The sequence below is a fragment of the Onychomys torridus genome, chromosome 2 (genome assembly GCF_903995425.1).
Source record: "Onychomys torridus chromosome 2, mOncTor1.1, whole genome shotgun sequence".
In the NCBI taxonomy this organism is placed as follows: Eukaryota; Metazoa; Chordata; class Mammalia; order Rodentia; family Cricetidae; genus Onychomys; species Onychomys torridus.
In genome coordinates this window covers 131,069,288-131,088,652 of record NC_050444.1, presented here as the reverse complement: position 1 = coordinate 131,088,652, position 19,365 = coordinate 131,069,288, and the positions used below count along the sequence as shown (strand labels likewise).

The 19,365-nt window shown below is 41.9% G+C and overlaps 2 protein-coding genes across 7 annotated transcripts in view; one reads left to right on the top strand and one right to left on the bottom strand.

Moving 5' to 3' along the window:
* Gpbp1l1 (GC-rich promoter binding protein 1 like 1) overlaps window positions 1–14,712 on the bottom strand; it is a 52,443-nt gene extending 37,731 nt beyond the window's left edge. For 2 of the 4 annotated variants that reach the window (XM_036178833.1, XM_036178838.1), the window contains exon 1: window positions 14,040–14,198. The gene's annotated coding sequence lies outside the window, so the exon portion shown is untranslated. Of the gene's footprint in view, window positions 1–13,624; window positions 13,644–14,039; window positions 14,199–14,667 lie in introns of those variants that run through there. The other 2 variants (XM_036178834.1, XM_036178837.1) reach the window with 2 other exon arrangements.
* A 118-nt stretch (window positions 14,713–14,830) lies between these two features.
* On the top strand, window positions 14,831–18,742 carry Tmem69 (transmembrane protein 69). Of its 3 annotated transcripts, none has more exons than XM_036178898.1 (3): window positions 14,831–15,026; window positions 16,865–17,000; window positions 17,948–18,742. In XM_036178898.1, exons 2-3 carry the CDS (start codon window positions 16,959–16,961, stop codon window positions 18,662–18,664), a joined length of 759 nt encoding a protein of 252 aa, XP_036034791.1. In that variant the 5' UTR covers window positions 14,831–15,026; window positions 16,865–16,958; the 3' UTR covers window positions 18,665–18,742. The 3 variants fall into 3 exon arrangements, with proteins under 3 accessions (XP_036034791.1, XP_036034792.1, XP_036034790.1); XM_036178899.1 differs by lacking the exon at window positions 14,831–15,026 and adding an exon at window positions 15,865–15,966 and having other exon boundaries at window positions 16,919–17,000; XM_036178897.1 differs by lacking the exon at window positions 14,831–15,026 and adding an exon at window positions 15,867–15,966.
* The last annotated feature ends 623 nt before the right edge of the window (window positions 18,743–19,365 follow it).

Genomic DNA, 19,365 nt, shown 5'->3' with positions numbered 1-19,365 from the left:
TTCAATACCTTGGACCCATGTAAAGGAAGGAGAGCACCAAGTCCAGTTATTTCATCACCTCCACAGAATTACCATGGCATGTGAGCCATCTCCCTCCACAATTATATACACAATGACTAATTTTTTAAAAAATTGAGCTGGGCATGGTGGCATATACCTTTAATCCTAGCACTTGGGAGGCAGAGACAGGCAGATCTGAGTTCCAAACCGGTCTGGTCTACACAATGATTCTAGGATAGCCACACAGTAAGAGCCTGTTTTAAAAAAAGAAACCAAAATATAGTAGCAATAATAATAAGCTTTAAAAAAAATAAAAACAAAACCCATGTTTCTCAAATGCAATCTAGAATCACAATGCCTCATACTTTTTAAAAAATATTTCATTTAAACTTAGCCAGGCAGTGGTGATGTACACTTTTAATCCCAGCACTCAGGAGACAGAGGCAGGTGGATCTCTGTGAATCTGAGGCCAGCCTGGTCTACAAAGTGAGATCCAGGACATCCAGGGATACAGAGAAATTCTGTCTTAAACACCCCTCCTCAAACAAAAACAAAAACTCCTTAATTTTGCCCTCAGGTATTAATATGCCATTTTTATTCTGTTAAAAACATTTTAAGCACATTTTCAATCATAAAAATCTCTAACCATAAAATGAATTCTCTATTGTATCTCTACTATATAAATGCTGAAGCCTGTCTACCATGTAAGGATCTACACACACACACACACACACACACACACACACACACACACACACACACACCCTCTTCTGGTTTTTCGAGACAGTGTAGCTTTGGAGCCTGTAGTAGGAATCTTAAAAATTCTTATTAATAAAAACAAACCTGGAGCCAGGTATTGGGGTCAATGTTGGAAAATCAGAGAAGCAGAACAAGCCACAGCTACCTCACCTCGCCAGTTCCTCAGGTGATCCTGTTTCCTCAGGCTGGAAGCCTCTGAGTCCTCATCCAGAATGGATCTCAGCTGAACTGCTGCTCAAAAGCCTGAATGCTTAACCAGCCAAATGCTTCTGGTTTCTGGTCCTCACACTTATATACCTTTCTGCTTTCTACCATCACTCCCTGGGATTAAAGGCTTGCTTTCTGGGATTAAAGGCATGCGCTACCACTGCCTATCCTCTATGTTTAATATTGTGGCTGTTGTGTCTCTGACCCCTGATAAGTTTATTAGCGTGCACAATATTTTGGGGAACACATTACCACCACAGAAGCCTATCCTAGAACTCACTCTGTAGACCAGGCTGGCCTCAAACTCAGAGATCCACCTGCCTCTGCATCCTGAGTGCTGGGATTAAAAGCATGCACCACCACTGCCTGGCCGGATCTTTTTCTTAGTAGTTTATTAGAAAGCTAAAAATACAGAGTGCTTTCTAGCCAATCTTATTTAATTTTGGCTTCACAAACAAAGAGTCTTTAAGTATAAGAGTAATAGATATAATTTGGTAACACTTCCATGAAGACTTTCCAGTACATTCTAGAAACTGTCTATAACAAATAATTTTCAAACTAGAGAATTCACAATTTGTGTATTAGACAGAACTGAAAAAGGGTATAGTTTAGGTCTCAGCTAAAATGAACTGTTGAACAGCTAACTTAATTCTTTTAACTCTACTACATAGCATTTCCCCATGGCACTGACCGCCTACTTTTTTTTTTTTTTTTAACATGCCAAGCTCTAGTTTGTATGTCATCCTTTAGCAGCACATATGCTAAAAACTGAAATTATCTAATTTTGTTTTAAGACAAGATTTCACTGTGATTACCATGCTGATCTGAAACTTGATATATAGACCAGGCTGGCCTGGAACTCTCAGCTGCCACTGTCTCCCTAGTGCTGGGCTTAAAAAAGTATGAGCCACCAGCCACCATGCCCAACTCAACTATTTAATTTTATCTGGTCTTCCATTCATCAGAAGCACAAAACAAACAAACAACAACAACAAACACTAGTTGACACACTGTAGATATTAAAGATTTGCTGAATAACTGTATAAACCAATGAAGTATAGCTAGTATAACTTCCAACTATACAGAACAATGCCACATTGCTTTCCAACCAGGGGTTACCAGTTTATAGTATTTATCAACTTCACCAACACGTTCATTTCCCCCCCATAGCCTTCCCAAGACACACACTGGAAGTTACCCTTTTGCCGTTTGTGGACATAAAACAGTATAATTTTATGAGATCTTAATTTGTATTCCCTGACTACAGGTTCACTGTATTCACTATATTTATTTTATTGTAAAACGTGCTTTACTTCTTTTTCCTTTTGAGTCAGTTTTACTATGTTGTCTAGGCTGGCTATGAACTCCTGGGTTCAAGTCATCACTCTGCTTTAGTCTCCTTAAGGATGGAACAAAAATGCATACTAAGTACTTTTACTTACCCATTTTTTAATTATGTGTCTCCCTTATGGGTTTGTGTACATATGCCTGCAGAGGCCTATGGGGGAGTGTCAAATCCCCTGGAACTGGAGTTACAGACAGCTATAATCTGTCTAACATGGGTAAAGGGAACTAAGCTCAAATTCTAAGAGCAGTATGTATTCTTTTTTGGTTTGTTTTTTGAGACAGGGTTTCTCTGTGTAGCTTTGCGCCTTTCCTGGAACTCACTTGGTAGCCCTGGCTGGCCTCAAACTACAGAGATCCGCCTGCCTCTGCCTCCCGAGTGCTGGGATTAAAGGCGTGTGCCACCACCGCCTGGCTGCAGTATGTATTCTTAATCAGTGAGCAATCTCTGTAGGGTTTTTTTTTTTGTTAAAACATTTATTTATTTATTTATTTATTTATGTATATTATGTGATGTCTGCATGTACACCTACACACCAGAAGAGAGCATTGGATCCCATTATAAATGGTTGTGAGATGTCATGTGGTTGCTGGAGATTGAACTCAGGATCTCTCTTAACCACTGAGCCATCTTTCCAGCCCCTTGTTGTTGTTGTTTTAAATGTGGCAATAGGGATAAATCCAGGGCCTTAAGATGCCAAGAAAATGCTCTTACCTCTAAGCTTTATGGCTCTAAAATATTCTAAAATACCCTTCTAAAATATTCATTCTTAGCATTTGATACAGGGCTAAAATATATACTGACTCATGGGGCTGGAGAGATAGATCAGCGGTTAAGGGCACTCACTGACTGTTCTTCCAGAGGGCATGGGTTCAATTCCCAGCACCCACATGGCAGCTAACAACTGTCTATAACTCCAAGATCTGACACCCTCACATAGGTAATGCACCAATGCAAGTAAAGTAAAAATTAATAAATTATTTTAAAAAAAAATATATATATATATGGACTTTAATGACCAGAGTTGCAAATACTCCCCACCATGAGTTATCTTCTCTTTACATTATGTTCTTTAATGGAAAACAACAAAACAGTAGCCAAATGTGGTCCAATAATCCGCTTATACACCATAAAAATTTGTCACCTGAATAGGTGTAATAAAACGCTGATTGGCCAGTAGCTACCCAAGAACTATAGGTGGGGCGACCAAACTAAGGATGATGGGGAGGAGAAGGGCAGAGTCAGGAGTTGTAAGCCAGAAGCAGAGGAAGGAGATGAATGTGCCATGCTAATAAAGGTAACACCACAGGGCAGAGTGCAAATAAGGAATATGGGTTAACTTAAAAATATAAGAGCTATTTAGCAATGAGCTTGAACTATTGGCTAAGCATTTATCATTTATATTAAGCCCCAGAGTCAATTATTTGGCAAGTGGCTATCGGGTATTTGGGAACAAATAGGATGGGAAACATCCAATTACAATAAAACTTTTAGTCAAAGTTGTACATCATTTTCTTTACGATACTTATTTCTGTGTCTTATTTTTCTTGGTTTTGGTTTTTGAGACAGTCTCATACAGCCATGGCTGACCTGGAATTCATCATGTAGACCAGGCTAGCCTCACACTCATTACAGTGTTGCACCATCTACAGATATTTTACATGGGGAGGGGTAAGTGGTTTCAATGGAAATGCATATCCCCATATATTTGAACATTTGGTCCCCAGTCGGCAGTGCTATTTGGAAATTATGGAACCTTTAGGAGGTAGAGCCAGTACATAGAAAAAGTATGTACTGGGGTAGTGTGCGCTGGGGTAAGGGAGTAGAGGTGTGAGCTTTGAAGTCTTAAAAATTGGCCTTGCTTCCAGTACTGGCTCTTTCTCTCTGCTTCCTGTGTGTGGATAAAAATGTAACCTACCAGCTTGCCATGCCTTCCCCACTTTTCTTTTTCACTCTTTTTTTTTTTTTTTTTTTTTTGAGACAGGGTTTCTCTGTGTAGTTTTGGTGCCTGTCCTGGATCTTGCTTTGTAGACCAGGCTGGCCTTGAACTCACAGAGAACCCCCTGGCCTGGCTCTGCCTCCCAAGTGCTGGGATTAAGGGCGTGTGCCACCACCGCCTGGCACCTTCCCCATCGTTATGGTCTCTTTTCTCTGGAACCATAAACCAAAGTAATTCTTTCTTCTGTAAGTTGCTTTGTGTGTGTGTGTGTGTGTGTGTGTGTGTGTGTGTGTGTGTGTCTTTTCAAGACAGGGTTTCTCTGTTTAACAGTCCTAGCTGTCCTAGAACTGAACTCTGTAGACCAAACTAGCCTTAAACTCACCTGCCTCTGAGAGAGATCCACCTGCCTCTGCCTCCTAAGTGTTGGGATCAAAGGTATGCACCACCGCCACCTGGCCTCTAAGTTGCTTTTGATTGTGGTATTTTTAATCATAGCAACAAAAAAGTAACTAATACAGAAAGAGTTGAGGGAGAATGTAAGCAGATGGTTCTCTCCTGCCTGAGAGTTCTCGAATAACCACTCAAGAGGCTTAATATTACTTATAAAGTGCTCAGGCAATAGCTTAGGCTTATTATTAACTAGCTCTTATTTTTAAATTAACCATATTTCTATCTATAGTTTGCCATGTGGCTTGGTACTTTATTAGCATGGCATGTTCATCTGTTTGCTCTGTGTCTGGCTAGCAACTCTTGCTTCCACCCTTCTCCATCCCATCATTCTTAGTTTGGTCACCCCACCTATACTTCCTATCTGGTTAAAGGCCAATCAGCTTTTTATTAAACCAATTCAAGTGACAAATCTTTACAGTGTGCATAAGATTATTCCACAGCAGGAGAAAGTAACGGGGAGACAAATACTGCATGTTTTCACTCATGGGGAAATCTACGTTTAAACATAGAGGACATAAAAACCAAAGAGGAATATTTGGGAAGGGATGATTGTAGCTGAAGTTTTCTCCATTCCCCCTTGGGCCTGCAGCTGCTCAGAACCAAGTAAACACACAGAGACTTCTATTACTTATAAACTGTATGGCCATGGCAGGCTTCTTGCTATCTAGTTCTTATATCTTAAATTAACCCATTTCTATTAATCTATAAGTTGCCATGTGGCTTATGGCTTACTGGTACTTTTACATCTTGCTTCCTCTGTGTCTGGCTGGCGACTCCTGACTCAGCCTTCCTCTTCCCATCTATACTATACTTCCTGCCTGGCTACTGGACAATCAACGTTTTATTTATCAATCAAATCAGAGCAACACATTTACAGCATACAGAGTGATATCCACAGCAGATGATTAGTAGGAGGGGATAAAGGAGGGTACAAAGGCCAAATATAACCAAGTACAATGATAAACATATGAAAATGCCATCATGTTTTTAAAAAGTAACCAGCTGGGCAGTGCTAGTACACGCCTTTAATCCCAGCACTGGGGAGGCAGAGTCAGGCAGATCTCTGTGAGTTCCAGGCCAGCCTGCTACACAGAGAAACCCTTTTGAACAAAATGAAACAAGACAAAACAACAACCACCACCACCAACAACAACAACAGCAACAACAAAAATCTGCCAGGGTGGTGGTGCAGCCTTTGATTCTAGTACTCAGGAGGCAGATCTTTGTGAGCTCCAAGACAGCCAAGCCTACAGAGACCCTATCTCAAAAAACAATAAATAAAACATACACAAAAGCTTTCAACTTCATGTTGTATCGAGACTACCATAAATAGAAATAATAAAATATACCAGAGAAAGCAAATTGTACAAATCAAGATCCTTTATATAAAACAACAGAAGCTAAAGCAGTTGAAACCAATGCAATGGTCACAACACAGAAGAGCTGGCTTAGGAAACGGCCTGAGCTAGCAATGTAACTAGCTGCCAAAGGAATGGATTCTAAATAGTCTTTACTTCTTTGTAGCCCACTGGCACAGCCTGGGAATGCATATTCATGCACACAGCGGCTTCAGCATTCTCTCCCAGCAAGATTCATGAAAAAACAATATAAAAGGGGCTACAATGGCAGAGACAAAACAAACACTATGGGTCAGTGAGATCTCTGAGTTCCAGTCCAGCCTGGACTATAAGGCAAGTTCCAGGACAGCATAGACTACACAGAGAAACCCTGACTTGAAAAACCAAAAACCAGCACTCGGGAGGCAGAGGCAGGCGGATTTCTGTGAGTTCGAGGCCAGCCTGGTCTCCAAAGCGAGTTCCAGGAAAGGCGCAAAGCTACACAGAGAAACCCTGTCTCAAAAAACAAATAAAAAAATCATCTCTTCTCAAAAAGAGATGTGGCTCAAAGCCCTGAGACTGGAGAAGATTTGTGAGCTACCACGTGGGTGCTAGGAATTTAAACTGGGTCCTCTTCAAAAGCAGTGAGTGCTCTTAACTGCTGAGCCAACTCTCTACCCACTCACAGACTTTATGTGCTGTAAGAGTGGGATGCAGGGCCAGGATGGTTCAATGGATAAAGGAAATCTGTTGGCAAGCCCAACAATCTGAGTTCCATCCCTGAACCCACATGCTAGAAGGAAAAAACTGACTCTCAAAAGTTGTTCTCTGGCCTCATCATATTGTGCCAAGGCATGCATATACCCATACAAATGCACATATACAAATAAATATGAAAAAAAATTTTGGAGTCCAATGCACATGGCTTTAATTCCAGCACTTGGGAGGCAGAGGTAGGTGGATCTCTGTGAGTTTGAGGTCAGCCTGGTCTGCATAGTAAGTTCCAGGACAAACAGAGTTACATAGTAAGACTCTGTTTCAAAAATACTAAAAGCCAGGTAGTGGTAGCATATATCTGTAATCTCAGCACTCAGCATTTGGGAGGCAGAGGTAGGCGGATCTCTTGAGACCAACCAGCCTGGTCTACATTGTGAGTTCCAAAACAGCCAGGGCTACACAGTGAAACCCTATCTCAAGAACAAAAAATAAAATAAATAAAAAGGAGTTCAATGAATAATCTTTTTCTTTTCAACACTTGTTAAAAATATTTATTAATGGAGCTTGGTTTCCAGTACCCACATGAGCGAGCTCATAACTGCCTATAACTCCTGTTCCAAAGGGTTTGAAATCCTCTTCTGGTCTCCAAAGGCACCCATATTCCATGCATTCACACAAACATGCAAATAAAAATCTTAAAAGAGCTGGGCGATGGTGGCACACGCCTTTATTCCCAGCACTTGGGAGGCAGATCTCTGTGAGTTCAAGGCCAGCCTGGTCTACAGAGTTCCAGGAAAGGAGCAAAGGTACATAGAGAAACCCTGTCTCAAAAAAACAAAACCAAAGAAACAAACAAACAAAAACTTCAAAGAAAAAGGATTTAAAGCCGGGCGGTGGCGGTGCACGCCTGTAATCCCAGCACTCGGGAGGCAGAGGCAGGTGGATCTCTGTGAGTTCGAGGCCAGCCTGGTCTACAGAGCTAGTCCAGAACAGACTCCAAAGCTACAGAGAAACTCTGTCTCGAAAAACAAAAAAAAAACAAAAAAAAAAAACAAACAAAAACAAAGGATTTAAAAATAGATATTATTTATTGTGTAAGTGTACCTTCAGATTCCAAGAAAGTAAATGAAAATTAAAATTTTAAGTACAAATAAGGGATTTCAAGACAAACTTAAAATACAGTCAACCTCGTGTTCAATTTTTTTTTTCATTCCAGTGATTTAGCTTTTATAGTCTTAATAACAAGGCAAATGAGGTTGGCTGGTCACAGAAAAGAAAGGTAATTTTTTTTTTTTTTGAGCTGAGGATCGAACCCAGGGCCACTGAGCTAAATCCCCAACCCAAGAAAGGTAAATTTAATGAACATTTTTAAATTAATTTCTTTAAGAAAGACTACTGGGCTGCTGGTGTGTGTAATACAGATAGTGTGTCATGTACAAAGCCCTGGCCCCAATCCCCAGAACCACCACTCCATTCCCTCATCCTACCTCCCCAAAAACAGAGAGAAAGAATAAAGAAAATGTAACTATCCTGTTATCCTGTATTTTTATACTTCAGCTGGCAAACTGAAAAGCTTCTTTGGTTGTGGAAATAATGCTTTATGGTCTACCAGATACTCCCTGCTACTAGTACACTAAAACTGGCACTATCAGTACTTGTGTCTGTGTTGCTGAAAAATTAGTTTGCCAAACAAATTAGTAAAAGGCTGACTGATTGCTTTTGTAAAGTAAGAGTTCCCTAGCTGGGTGGTGGTGGTGGTGGTGGCAGCGGCGGCGTCGGCGGCGGCGGCGATGGCGATGGTGGTGGCGGCAGTGCACGCCTTTAATCCCAGCACTTGGGAAGCAGAGGCAGGTGGATCTCTTCGAGGCCAGTTTGGGATACAGAGTGAGTTCCTGGAAAAGGCACAAAGCTACATAGAAAAACCCTGTCTTGAAACACCAAACCAAAACAAAAAAAACAAAAACCACAAACCACAGTACAGTAACAGTTTCCTTTCTATATCTTTTAGTGTATTTGAAATCACCCATAAAACTCAATTTATATTATATTAGGTAATGAACCTTACAATTGCCAGGCGGTGGTGGTGCATTCCTTTTAATCCCAGCACTTGGGAGGCGGAGCCAGGCAGATCTCTGTGAGTTCAAGGCCAGCCCGGTCTACAGAGCAAGTTCCAGGATGGGCACCAAAGCTATACAGAGAAACCATGCCTTGAATAAAATCTTACAATTAAAGAAGTTCAGCTTATCTTATACAACTATTTTTTTAATTCTTTAACTGTGGGTAGTTTTGTTTGAGGCTGATGTCAGTAGCAAACAGAAATCACTGGGTTTGATTTAGAAGTAACTTGGGGTGTTAGATCTCCAGCACAAACAACCACATGCTAAATTCCAAATAGTACCAACTATGATGACTTATAAAGTTAAATGTTACCTGTGTACCCAGAGCCTCCTTCCTATTTGTATGAAAAGACACAAACCCAAATGTGCCCTTTCTTTTTTAAAAAACCTGTGTTATGTGGTGTGTGTGTGTGTGTGTGTGTGTGTGTGTGTGTGTGTATGTGTATGTGGGTGTGTATGTGGTGTGTGTGTGTGTGTGTGTGTGTGTGTGTGTGTGTTCCTGTGAACTCAAATGAACATGTGCCACCGCACACTAGAGGTTAAGAGGATAATCTCCAATGTCAGTCCATGTCTTCTACCTTGTCTGAGACAGGGTCTCATTTGCTGCTGCATATGCCAGGCTACTAAGTCCATATACTTACAGGGATTCTCCTTCTGTTTTCCATTCCCTTGTAGGAATACTGGATAACGGACTAGAAATACTTTCACATGAGTTCTGGTGTTACAAATCCAAGTCCTCATGCTTGTGAGGCAAGTACTTTATGCTGAGTCATCTCCCCAGCTCAAATTTCCTCTTTACTCTTTTTTATTACACAGCATGCATGTGGAGGTCAAAGGACAATTTACTGGAGTTGGTTCTCCTAACCACCACACAGATCCCAGGGATCAAGATCAGGTCCTCTCAGGCTTGGCAGCTACCCAACTGAGCTATCTTGTCCACCCTAAATTTGCCTTTTCTATAAACCATTTTTTGTTACGATGCCTTAAAATGGCTCATGTCCCTTAATATTACAACAGTTTAACTTTCATGTTTAAAGGCAGTTCAACTTCACTGCAAAAACTAAAACAACAAAAACACCAACTAAGGTCAGATGTACTTTAACTCAAGCACTAGGGAGGCAGAAGCAGGCAAATCTCTGTTGAGTTTGGCACCAACTATGCCTACACAACAAATTCCAGGCCAACCAGGACTACAGAGTGTCACCAGGTCTCAAAACAAAACACAACAGAAAAAAAAAAAAACCTCAACCAACAAGATCACAACAAATAAAGACACCCCAGTTAAAGGCACCAAGTCAAGCACCAGTTTACTCAGGTTTTTGGGGCCTCAGTTGTCTAGTAACCAAATGAGTCTTAGCCTCATTTTTCTCAACTACAAAGTAAGGAATAAAATATGTGCTCAGCAAGGCATGATTTTGTACACACACAATCATAACTACTTGGGAGGGAGGCAAGGCAGGAGGGTCACAGTCCAAGGCCTGCCATGGCAATTTAGTGAGAACTAGTCCCAACATTAGGGTTACAAGTAATTAAGTTAATAAATAGAAAGCACTTTGAGCTGGGCATGGTGGCACACACCTTTGATCCTAGCCTTTGGGAGGCAGAGGCAGGTAGATCTCTGTGACGCCAGCCAGGTCTATTGAGTGAGTTTCAGGGCAGGCAGAGCTACACAGTGAGACCCTGTCTCAAAGGAAAAAGAAACTTTTTTTCTAGGCAAAAGCCTCTCCCTGGCACATTAGCCTTAAACCATAAAATTATGATATGCTATCTTCTGAAAGATGATTAAGAATTTAAATGAGAATTTAAAACTATACAGAGCTGAGCGGTGGTGGCACACGACTTTAATCTTAGCACTTGGAAGGCAGAGGCAGGTGGATCTCTGAGTTCGAGGTCAGTGGTTTAAAGAGCAAGTTCCAGAACTGTCAGGACTATACAGAGAAACCCAGTCTTGAAAAATGATAAATAGGGGCTGGAGAAATGGTTTAGCAATTAAGAGCACTCTCTGCTTTTCCAGAGGACCCAGGTTCAATTCCCAGCACCCACATGATAGCTCACAACTTTATCTCCAGTTCCAGGGGACCCTCACACAGACATACACACAGGCAAAACACTAATGCACATTAAAAAGTCAATTATTTTTTTAAAAAAGTGATGAATAAATTATAGGGGTTAGAGATCTGGTTCAGTGGTTAAGAGCACTTGTTCTTGCAGAGGAGAACCTGGGTTCAATTCCAAGAACCCACATGGTAGCTTGAAACTGACTGTAACTCCAGTTCTAGGGGGAATCCAAGGTCTTCCTTAGACCTCTGAGGACACCAGACATATATGTGATACACATACATATTAAGGCAAAACACTTATAATAAAAATAATAAATAATAATAATAATAATAATAATAATAATAATAAAAATAAAATAATAAGCTGGTGGTATATAGCACAGTGATAGCATGCTTGCAACATGCACTACACTCTGGAATCAATCCCCCACATTGAAAATAAAAAGTAGGCAGGTGTGGTGGTGCATACTTTAATTCCAGCACTGGAAAGGTAGAAGAAGCAGGTGGATCTCTATGAGTTCTAGGCCAGCCATGGCTCTACAGCAATGGTTCTCAACCTGTGGATCACGAACCCCCAAGGGTCGCACATCAGATATTTACATTATGACTCCTAACAGCAGCAAAATTAGTTATGAAGCAGTAACAAAATAATTTTATGGTTGGGGCTCACCATAACATGAGGAACTGCTTTAGAAGTACTACACTAATTTAGTAATTAGTAATTACTGAAGCACTAGGAAGGTTGAGAACCCCTGCTCTACATAGTGAGACTGTCTCAAAAAAATATATATATACCTATACATGTATGTACACACACACACACACACACACACACACACACACACTACAAGATTTCTTATCACGCACAAATTATTGAAATAGTTGTATGTACCCAACTCTTCAACTAAGATTTTAAACAATCAAAAATAAGAATTGCTAAACTAGGGGCCGGAGAGATGGCTTAGACAGAAGAGCTCTTCCAGGGGTCCTGAGTTCAATTCCCAGCAACTACATGGTGGCTCACAACCATCTACAATGAGAACTGGTTCCCTCTACTAGCCTGCAGGCCATACATGCAGATAGAACAGTGTATACATAATAAATAAATAAATCTTAAAAAAAAATACTGAATTTGTTACGTTAATTCAAAATAAAGGCTTCCTTCACATATCCTCTTCTCAATTTCCAGAACTCTGAAAGCACATTGTCCATCATCAACTGAAAGAATGTTTAGACAAACAAAGACAAGTCATTTTGAGAACCCTCAGAAAAAAAGTCAATTAATAGTAAGGTCTCTCAGATACTTTAAGTAATAATGTCAAAACAGAAAGCAATTAACTTGCAATTTCCAAAAAGAACTTTACGTGATTTTTTTAGAAGACCAACAAAATAAAAAATAAAGAATCTTGGAGCTGAAGAGATGGTTAAGAGCACTTGCTGCTCTTCAGAGCACCCAGGTTTGATTCCCAGCACCCACATGGCAGCTCACAATTGTCCCTGACTCCACTTCTAGGGGATTCAATGCCCTCTTCTGACCTCGGTAGGCCCTGCACATACATGTACACTGTACTCAGACATACATGCAGGCACAATACCCCATGCACATAAAAAATAAAATTCCTAATAGAACACACAAAAACCTTCCTATTTAAAAGAATGTATGAAAGTAATTGAAACCAACTCTCTGAAAGATAAGTTCATCTTACGAATGAATTTTAAAGATCCATTCACAATTAGCATTCTTTTTTATCTTTTGAATAGGTAACAGCTACAACTCAATCACACCTTTCCAAAGACTAAAATTTGCTGTTGTTTCTGTTGGCCGTGTGGGTTTTTGTTTGTTTTGAGCAAACAAAAAGGTTGCTTTTTTCTTTTTTTTTAAGGCACAACCACCTGGCATTCCACTTCTGAAGATGTTTTCACTTGAAAATTTTTCTTTCTATTTCTTCATTTCACTTGCAAAATTGTTATTTTATTAATACCCAGACTTCATGGAATCTGAGGTGAAAAGGACCTAAAAAAACATGAGATCTCCAACAAACTACAACTTTCAGTCTCCTGAGATCTAACACTCAGTTTTTTTTTTTTTTTTATGAAATTTACAGAGGAAAGCGGAATATTACTAAACAAAAAAACATGGACCACTACTAACTTCAGGTTTTCCGAGTAAGCAAGAAATATCAAAGTTAAACTATTCAACACACTATATAAGCCAACTTTAGAGCACAAAGCAACAAACAAAACTGGTACCATAGCACATTTCAGTACTATTCGCCAATACCAAAAATCAAAAACAAAAAACCGCACCCATTCTTATGTAAACTTCTGAAATAAACTTCCTGAGGCTCACCTTTGTTTTCACCTACCCTCTCCAATTGAAAAAAGGGTCAGTTAACGTCCAATAGGGAAGAACAACCGAAATGTTATTTTATTTAGGCATTTTTAAACTGGGTACTTTCCCAGGCTATAGCCATTTTAGATTCAGTATTTTTTTTTTAAAATTTTATGGGTTGGGAGATTTAGCATGGAATAAAAAAAGGCTATTTAAGACCAATCAATCCCCTTTCCCAATGGGACGGAGTCTGGTAGCTAGCTGGTAAGACAATCTGAGGGAAAAAGTCTCACTACCCCGGAGAGCCCGGACTCCGGGAGTGAAAGTTCCCTTTCCCCCAGATATCCCACATTCGACTTACACGACTTTTTCCTCGTTCAGTTTCTCTTAACTAGAAGACAGAAGCCTTCGGCTCTTATCTTCAAGGACAGGGAAAGAAACGAGTAAACGAAGTCACTCAACTACCACCAAGCCGGAACTCTTGGAAAGGAGCCCGAGCCGCAGGTGAGCGTTTCCGACCCACAAGTTGAAGTCGGAGCGCTCTGGAACTGCCGCGGCGACGCTAGTGTGCAAGGCTCCTCCCGCTGGGGGGAGGGGGGCGTCCCCTCCAGACGACTCCCACTTCCTCTCGTCCACCCAAGGCGGACCTACACCCAACCACCTGTGCAAGACCTTCTTCCAACTAGTTTTCATAGACGGCCAGTCGTGCGGCCGGCAGAGCCGGTGCCGGGCGACTCGAGGTCCACTTCTGCTCCCTGTCCAGAACTCGCACTCACCCGGCAGTGGCGGGGCTACGGTCCAGGACGAGTCGCGACGTCTGAGAACGCGTCCCCAGCTTCTCCGACCAGCAGAGGTGACTAGCCCACAACCATAACAAAGCTCTTCCCAAAATGGCTGCCCGGCCCACAAGGCACCGGAGGGGGCAGAGCGGGCGGAGGAGGAGCGACGACAGCCGGGCCCGCCCCCTGCCGCTCGGGCCCGCCTCCCACACGCCCACTCGCAAAGGCGCACGCGCAAGCGCAAGACCATGCTGCGGCGACGCTGCACGGGCGCCCGCGGCTCGCTCAGTAAACGTTGGGCCGCTCCAACGCGGTTACTCCCTGCCCCGCCCCCGGCGCCCTTCAGCGCGATACCGGGCTGGCCGGCTCCCCCTTCCGCAAAGCCTTTCGCCTTTTCCTCGCGCCGTTCGTGAGGCAGGGACCAGACGAATTCAACACTTCCCCTGAAAGCTCCCTGCCGGGACTCCGGCCTGGGAGCACAGAATGTGGGTGGGTGTATTTGTACTAGTTCTTCCCCGCCCGTTCGTTCTTCACCGTCTCACACCTCACTTGTAAGTCAGATTCTTCGGCAACTACCAGAATGAGCAAACCAGTTACGGAAGAGTGTTTTCCAACCCCTGCACACCTTTCGCTCCTCCTTTCACGTGGGCGCGTCGTTGAGACTCCAGCCCTCAGCGTGCCATAGACCCTCAGCACTAGGAGCATGCGCAGTGGTGTAGGGCGCGCTACCTGCCGGGAGTTGTAGTTCTTGGGCATTGCAGGCGTCACGGACCCACCCGGGCGCAGGTTGGAATTCTGGTCCAGCCGGTCTTTGCTATAATAGACTCCTGGGTCTGTTAGCACTCCATTGGGTATTGCACGACAGGAAGAGGCAGTACAACCAGAACAGAGAAGGAAATAAATGTGAAAGCCTCGGCAGCCACCTGCGTCTCTCATTACTAGAAGCTAACTTCTGCAAGTTTTACTACCACAGTGGGCCCCTATGTAAGTGAGCTCCTATTTGTTGTCAGGTTTTTGCACAAAAACCCAAGAACGCTCAGACGGCTTGGTACCTGTTCCTTCGGGCGGCTGATGCCAAACGGGAGGCAGTTACACTAAATCACACAGTGGATAACTAAAAAAAAAATGATATGACTTCCTGGATGACCTCCAAGCCCAAAGCCCTAACGCCACACCTTAATTCATTGTGAATTTTGTTCCTAGCCCTCTGTATTCCTCAATGTAATTTCTAGGTAACAGTAAAGAGAATGGAGGCAAAACAGAATCGTCCCCTTTCCGTCCAATAAGTAGTATGGACTCAAATGCAAAAAAAGGAAGATGTGTCCAGTAGACTCAACCCTGTTGTATTTTGCAAAGTTAAGCGTTCTAGGCCAGCAGACTAATACATATAAGTGATATCTTGTCTACAAATTCGGTCAAATAACCTCGGCCCAACTCCAAGTCTCCTCCTACCTTCTTGCATTACCATTAATGGGATTGTTTCAGAAATTGTACTCTACCTTCCTGAACTGCTAGATATATTATGCTGCTTACGAATCCTGGCATAGAGACTAGACATCAATTGAAATTAAATTTTAGACTACCCCCTGGGGGGGGCGCAGAGGTTGCTCAATGATTAAACTGCTCTTACAGAGAACCCCAGTTCAGCTCCTAGCACCTATACTGTAGGAGATACGCACCTCTAGTCTTAGTGGGCATATACATTTCAATGCACGAACACACACATTAAAAAATAACATAAAATAACTGAGGGAGGGAAGCGACCCAAAACCGAAAGAGAGTCGGAACTTGCTGTGGTAAGTTCCTACCCGGACTCATTTTTGTGGGCTCAGGAAGTCGGGGGTTGTGTGATTCCAGTCGCCGGAAGTGCTGTTTCTGTTTCTGGTTGGATTTGTTCTACTTTTCCGCCGCGTGATGGTGGCAAGTATGTATAAGGGCTGCATGTATTTGGGCAGGAGGATGTGGGGGGCTCTCTAAGGTCTGGTACTTAAGAGATGTACAGTAAGCCCAGACGTCTCAAGGATTGTGTCCAAATTCCGCTCCTGTCTCTAAAGTGTTGGCTTGAGGCTCTCAGTGTGGTTGTTGCATTGGCGACATATTTAATCGTTTTCACGTAAATTTGCGGATGGAGCATGGGCTTTCTATCCTTAATCTCCACATCACCTGCGGTCTCTGGGTTTCAGCCTAATAATTTCTCACGAAAACACGTGCTACAGTGGTTACGGAGTTCTAAAAGGTGTACGGTTAATATATGTGAAATATGGTTACCTTGTCTGTTCACAACGAAGCTAATATATTTGTGGCTGCTATCATTATTGTAAGTTTAAATTCCTAAGCTCCGAAGTAGACAATAACTAGAGGATAGTCAAGTTAACGGGAATAAAAGGTATGACCGACAGGTTTATTTATTTGGTTTAGGTTTTTTCGAGATGGGGTTTCTCTATGTAGCTTTGGAGCCTGTCCTGGAGCTCATTGTCCAGTCCAGGCTGGACTCGAACTCACAAAGGTTCGCCTGGCTCTGCCTCCCGAGTGCTGGGGCTAAAGGCATGCGGCACCACCGCCCGGCTTTTGACGTCAGTTTTAAAGATGAGAAAACTAGCACCTAAGGAAGTGGTAGAGATGTTTACTAAATCCAGATGTTCAGTTTCTGCACATTGCTCTTTTTGGACAGCCAAAACTAAAATAATCAGGAAAAAAATTCTGATTTCCTTTGAGGAAAAAAAGTTTTTTTCAAAATAAATTATGTTCCATCGAAGAGATTCTCATTATTTATTACCTTTGTAAAATGAGGACAACTAAGTAATATGTTGTTTTCTGTATAGCACCTTTGCTTCAAATTCAGCTATCCCACTTAGCTGTAAAAATATATTAATCAGAACTGCATCTTCTGGAACAAGACTCTGAATAGAGACCAGCATGCTTCACTTCATCCGGAAATTTTCTGGAGCCTCTTCAAAGGTTGGTTGAGCACTATTTTTCAATAACTATCTGGCTGGGGCAGTAGCATATATATTTCTCATGTATTCCAGTGAGGAAGGAGAATAAGTAAAATATTTACTTGTCATGGGGTTGGGGATTTAGCCCAGTGGTAGAGCGCTTGCCTAGCAAGCTCAAGGCCCTGGGTTCGGTCCTTAGCTCCAGCAAAAAAAAAAAAAAAAAGAAAGAAAGAAAGAAAGAAAAAGAAAAAAATTTACTGTGTCAAGTAGTAACTACTGTGGAGAACTAGACATTAGGGAAGGAGAATAGGGAATATCAAGAATACACAGGACTAGGAGAAATAGATAGCTCAGCCTTGCACATACTGCTGGGGCCTTAGTTTGATTCCAGCACCCATGTTTGTGGCTCACAACCAGTTATTCCACTTCTAAAAGACTTGAAACTTCCTCTGAGGGCACCCCCACATACAAGAAAGAATAAATTCTACTAGAAAATAATAGACAGGGTTGCATAACATAAAAGGGTCAGAAATGAAAGAATGGCCGTGTAGGTAGCTGAAGGAAAAGCATTCTAACTGGAACAGAAGGAGTAAAGGCCAATATGACATCATTCTCAGCCTGTTTCCAAGACTCTTAAATAGCTGTTTCTTTTTTATGTGTATAATTGTTTTGCTATATGTATGTGTGCATACTACTGCATGCAGTGCATGTGGAAGCTAGAAGAGGGTGTGAGATCTCCTTGGAACTAGAATTACAGCTGGTTGTGAGCCACCATGTGTGTATGTGTGGTGGGGGTGGGGGAGATCAAGACTGGGTCCTCTGGAAGAACACTCAGTGAGTGCTCTTAATCACTGAGCCATCTCTCCAACCCCAAAATTATTATATGTATATGGGGGTTTGCCTTCATGTATGTCTGTGACCACATGTTCTAATTTTAAGTTTTATCTCCTGGTTCTATCTCCTTTATAGATGCTGAAGTACCCTTTTACAGTGAAACTCAGAACCAGCAGAATAGATATACTTTCTCCTAAGACATCTCCTCAGCAAAACAAACTTTTCCCTTTGCCTCCAAGGACTTGGCTTCCCACATCATTTCAAGTGTGTAGGAAGAAGATACAATGCTATCATGCATCACCATGCAACTTTAAAAGACAGCAGAAGGAAGCAGTCCTTCCCTCCAGGACACCAAGCACCATCACTTACCTACCTGATAGCCCAAAGCCAGCATTATATATAAGTCTTGTGGGGCTAATCCCCTTTATTGCTCCACCCCTCACCATGGTCATAACAAAGTCTTATATCCCCATACTAGCTCTTACTCAGATGGCTTATGGAGCCAGTTTCCTAGCTTTCTTGGGAGGGGTCAGATGGGGCTTTGCTCTGCCAGAAAGTAGTCCAGCCAAACCAGACTACATCAATTTAGCTAGTAGTATGAGTCCTGTTGTATTTTCATGGCTAGCCATCCTCTTTTCTGAAAGACTCAGTGAAGCCACAGTCATGGTAATAATAGGTTTAGGGGTAGCATTACACAATGAACTTTTCCTTTTGCCACATTATCCCAACTGGTTCAAAGCCTTGAGGATAGTAAGTACTGTAGTGGCTTTTTTCTCATTTGTTGTCACTTTAATACTTAAGAGCATTTATCCAGAAAAAGGGACCAAGAAACCTGGTCAAGTAGAAATATGAAACTACTTTGCTATGGAATAGCCCTTATGTACACTGTGAAGATGTGTTGCTCTCATTGTTAATAAAGAGCTGATTAGCCAATGGCTAGGCAGGATTTTCAGGACAGAATGCTGAGGAGAAGAAGGGTGGAGTTAGAGGAGGCACCAAGAGACTCAGAGCCAGCAGGATGGGAAGTAAATACATGAAGTAAATGAGCCTCGGGGCAGCACACAGATTAATAGAAATGGCTAATTTAAGTTATAAGTACTAAACAAGCTTAAGCTATTGGCTGAGCATTTATAATTAATATTAAGTCTCTGTGTGGTTATTTGGCTATAAGTCTTGTAAACCTGCATTTTTTTTTTTTTTTTTTTTTTTTCCAAAGAGGCCAGAAGAGGGTATTGGATTCCCTGGAGCTGGAGTTACAAGCAGTTCTGAGCCACTTAAGTGTCTGGACTGGGAACTAAACTTGAGTCCATAACAATACATGGTCTTGACCACTGAGCCCTCTACCTCTTGCTTGTAAAGTTACATTTTAGCATCTCATTTGGGTTCCTTGTTTGGCTCTTTTTTCCTCCAACTGGTAGGAATTTATTCTTCATAAACAGATTTTTTTTTTCATTTCTAAAAATTATTCCTTTTAGCCAAGCCATGTGTTTAATCCCAGCACTCAGGAGGCAAAAGCAGGTATATCTCTGAATTCAAAGTCAGCTTGGTCCATA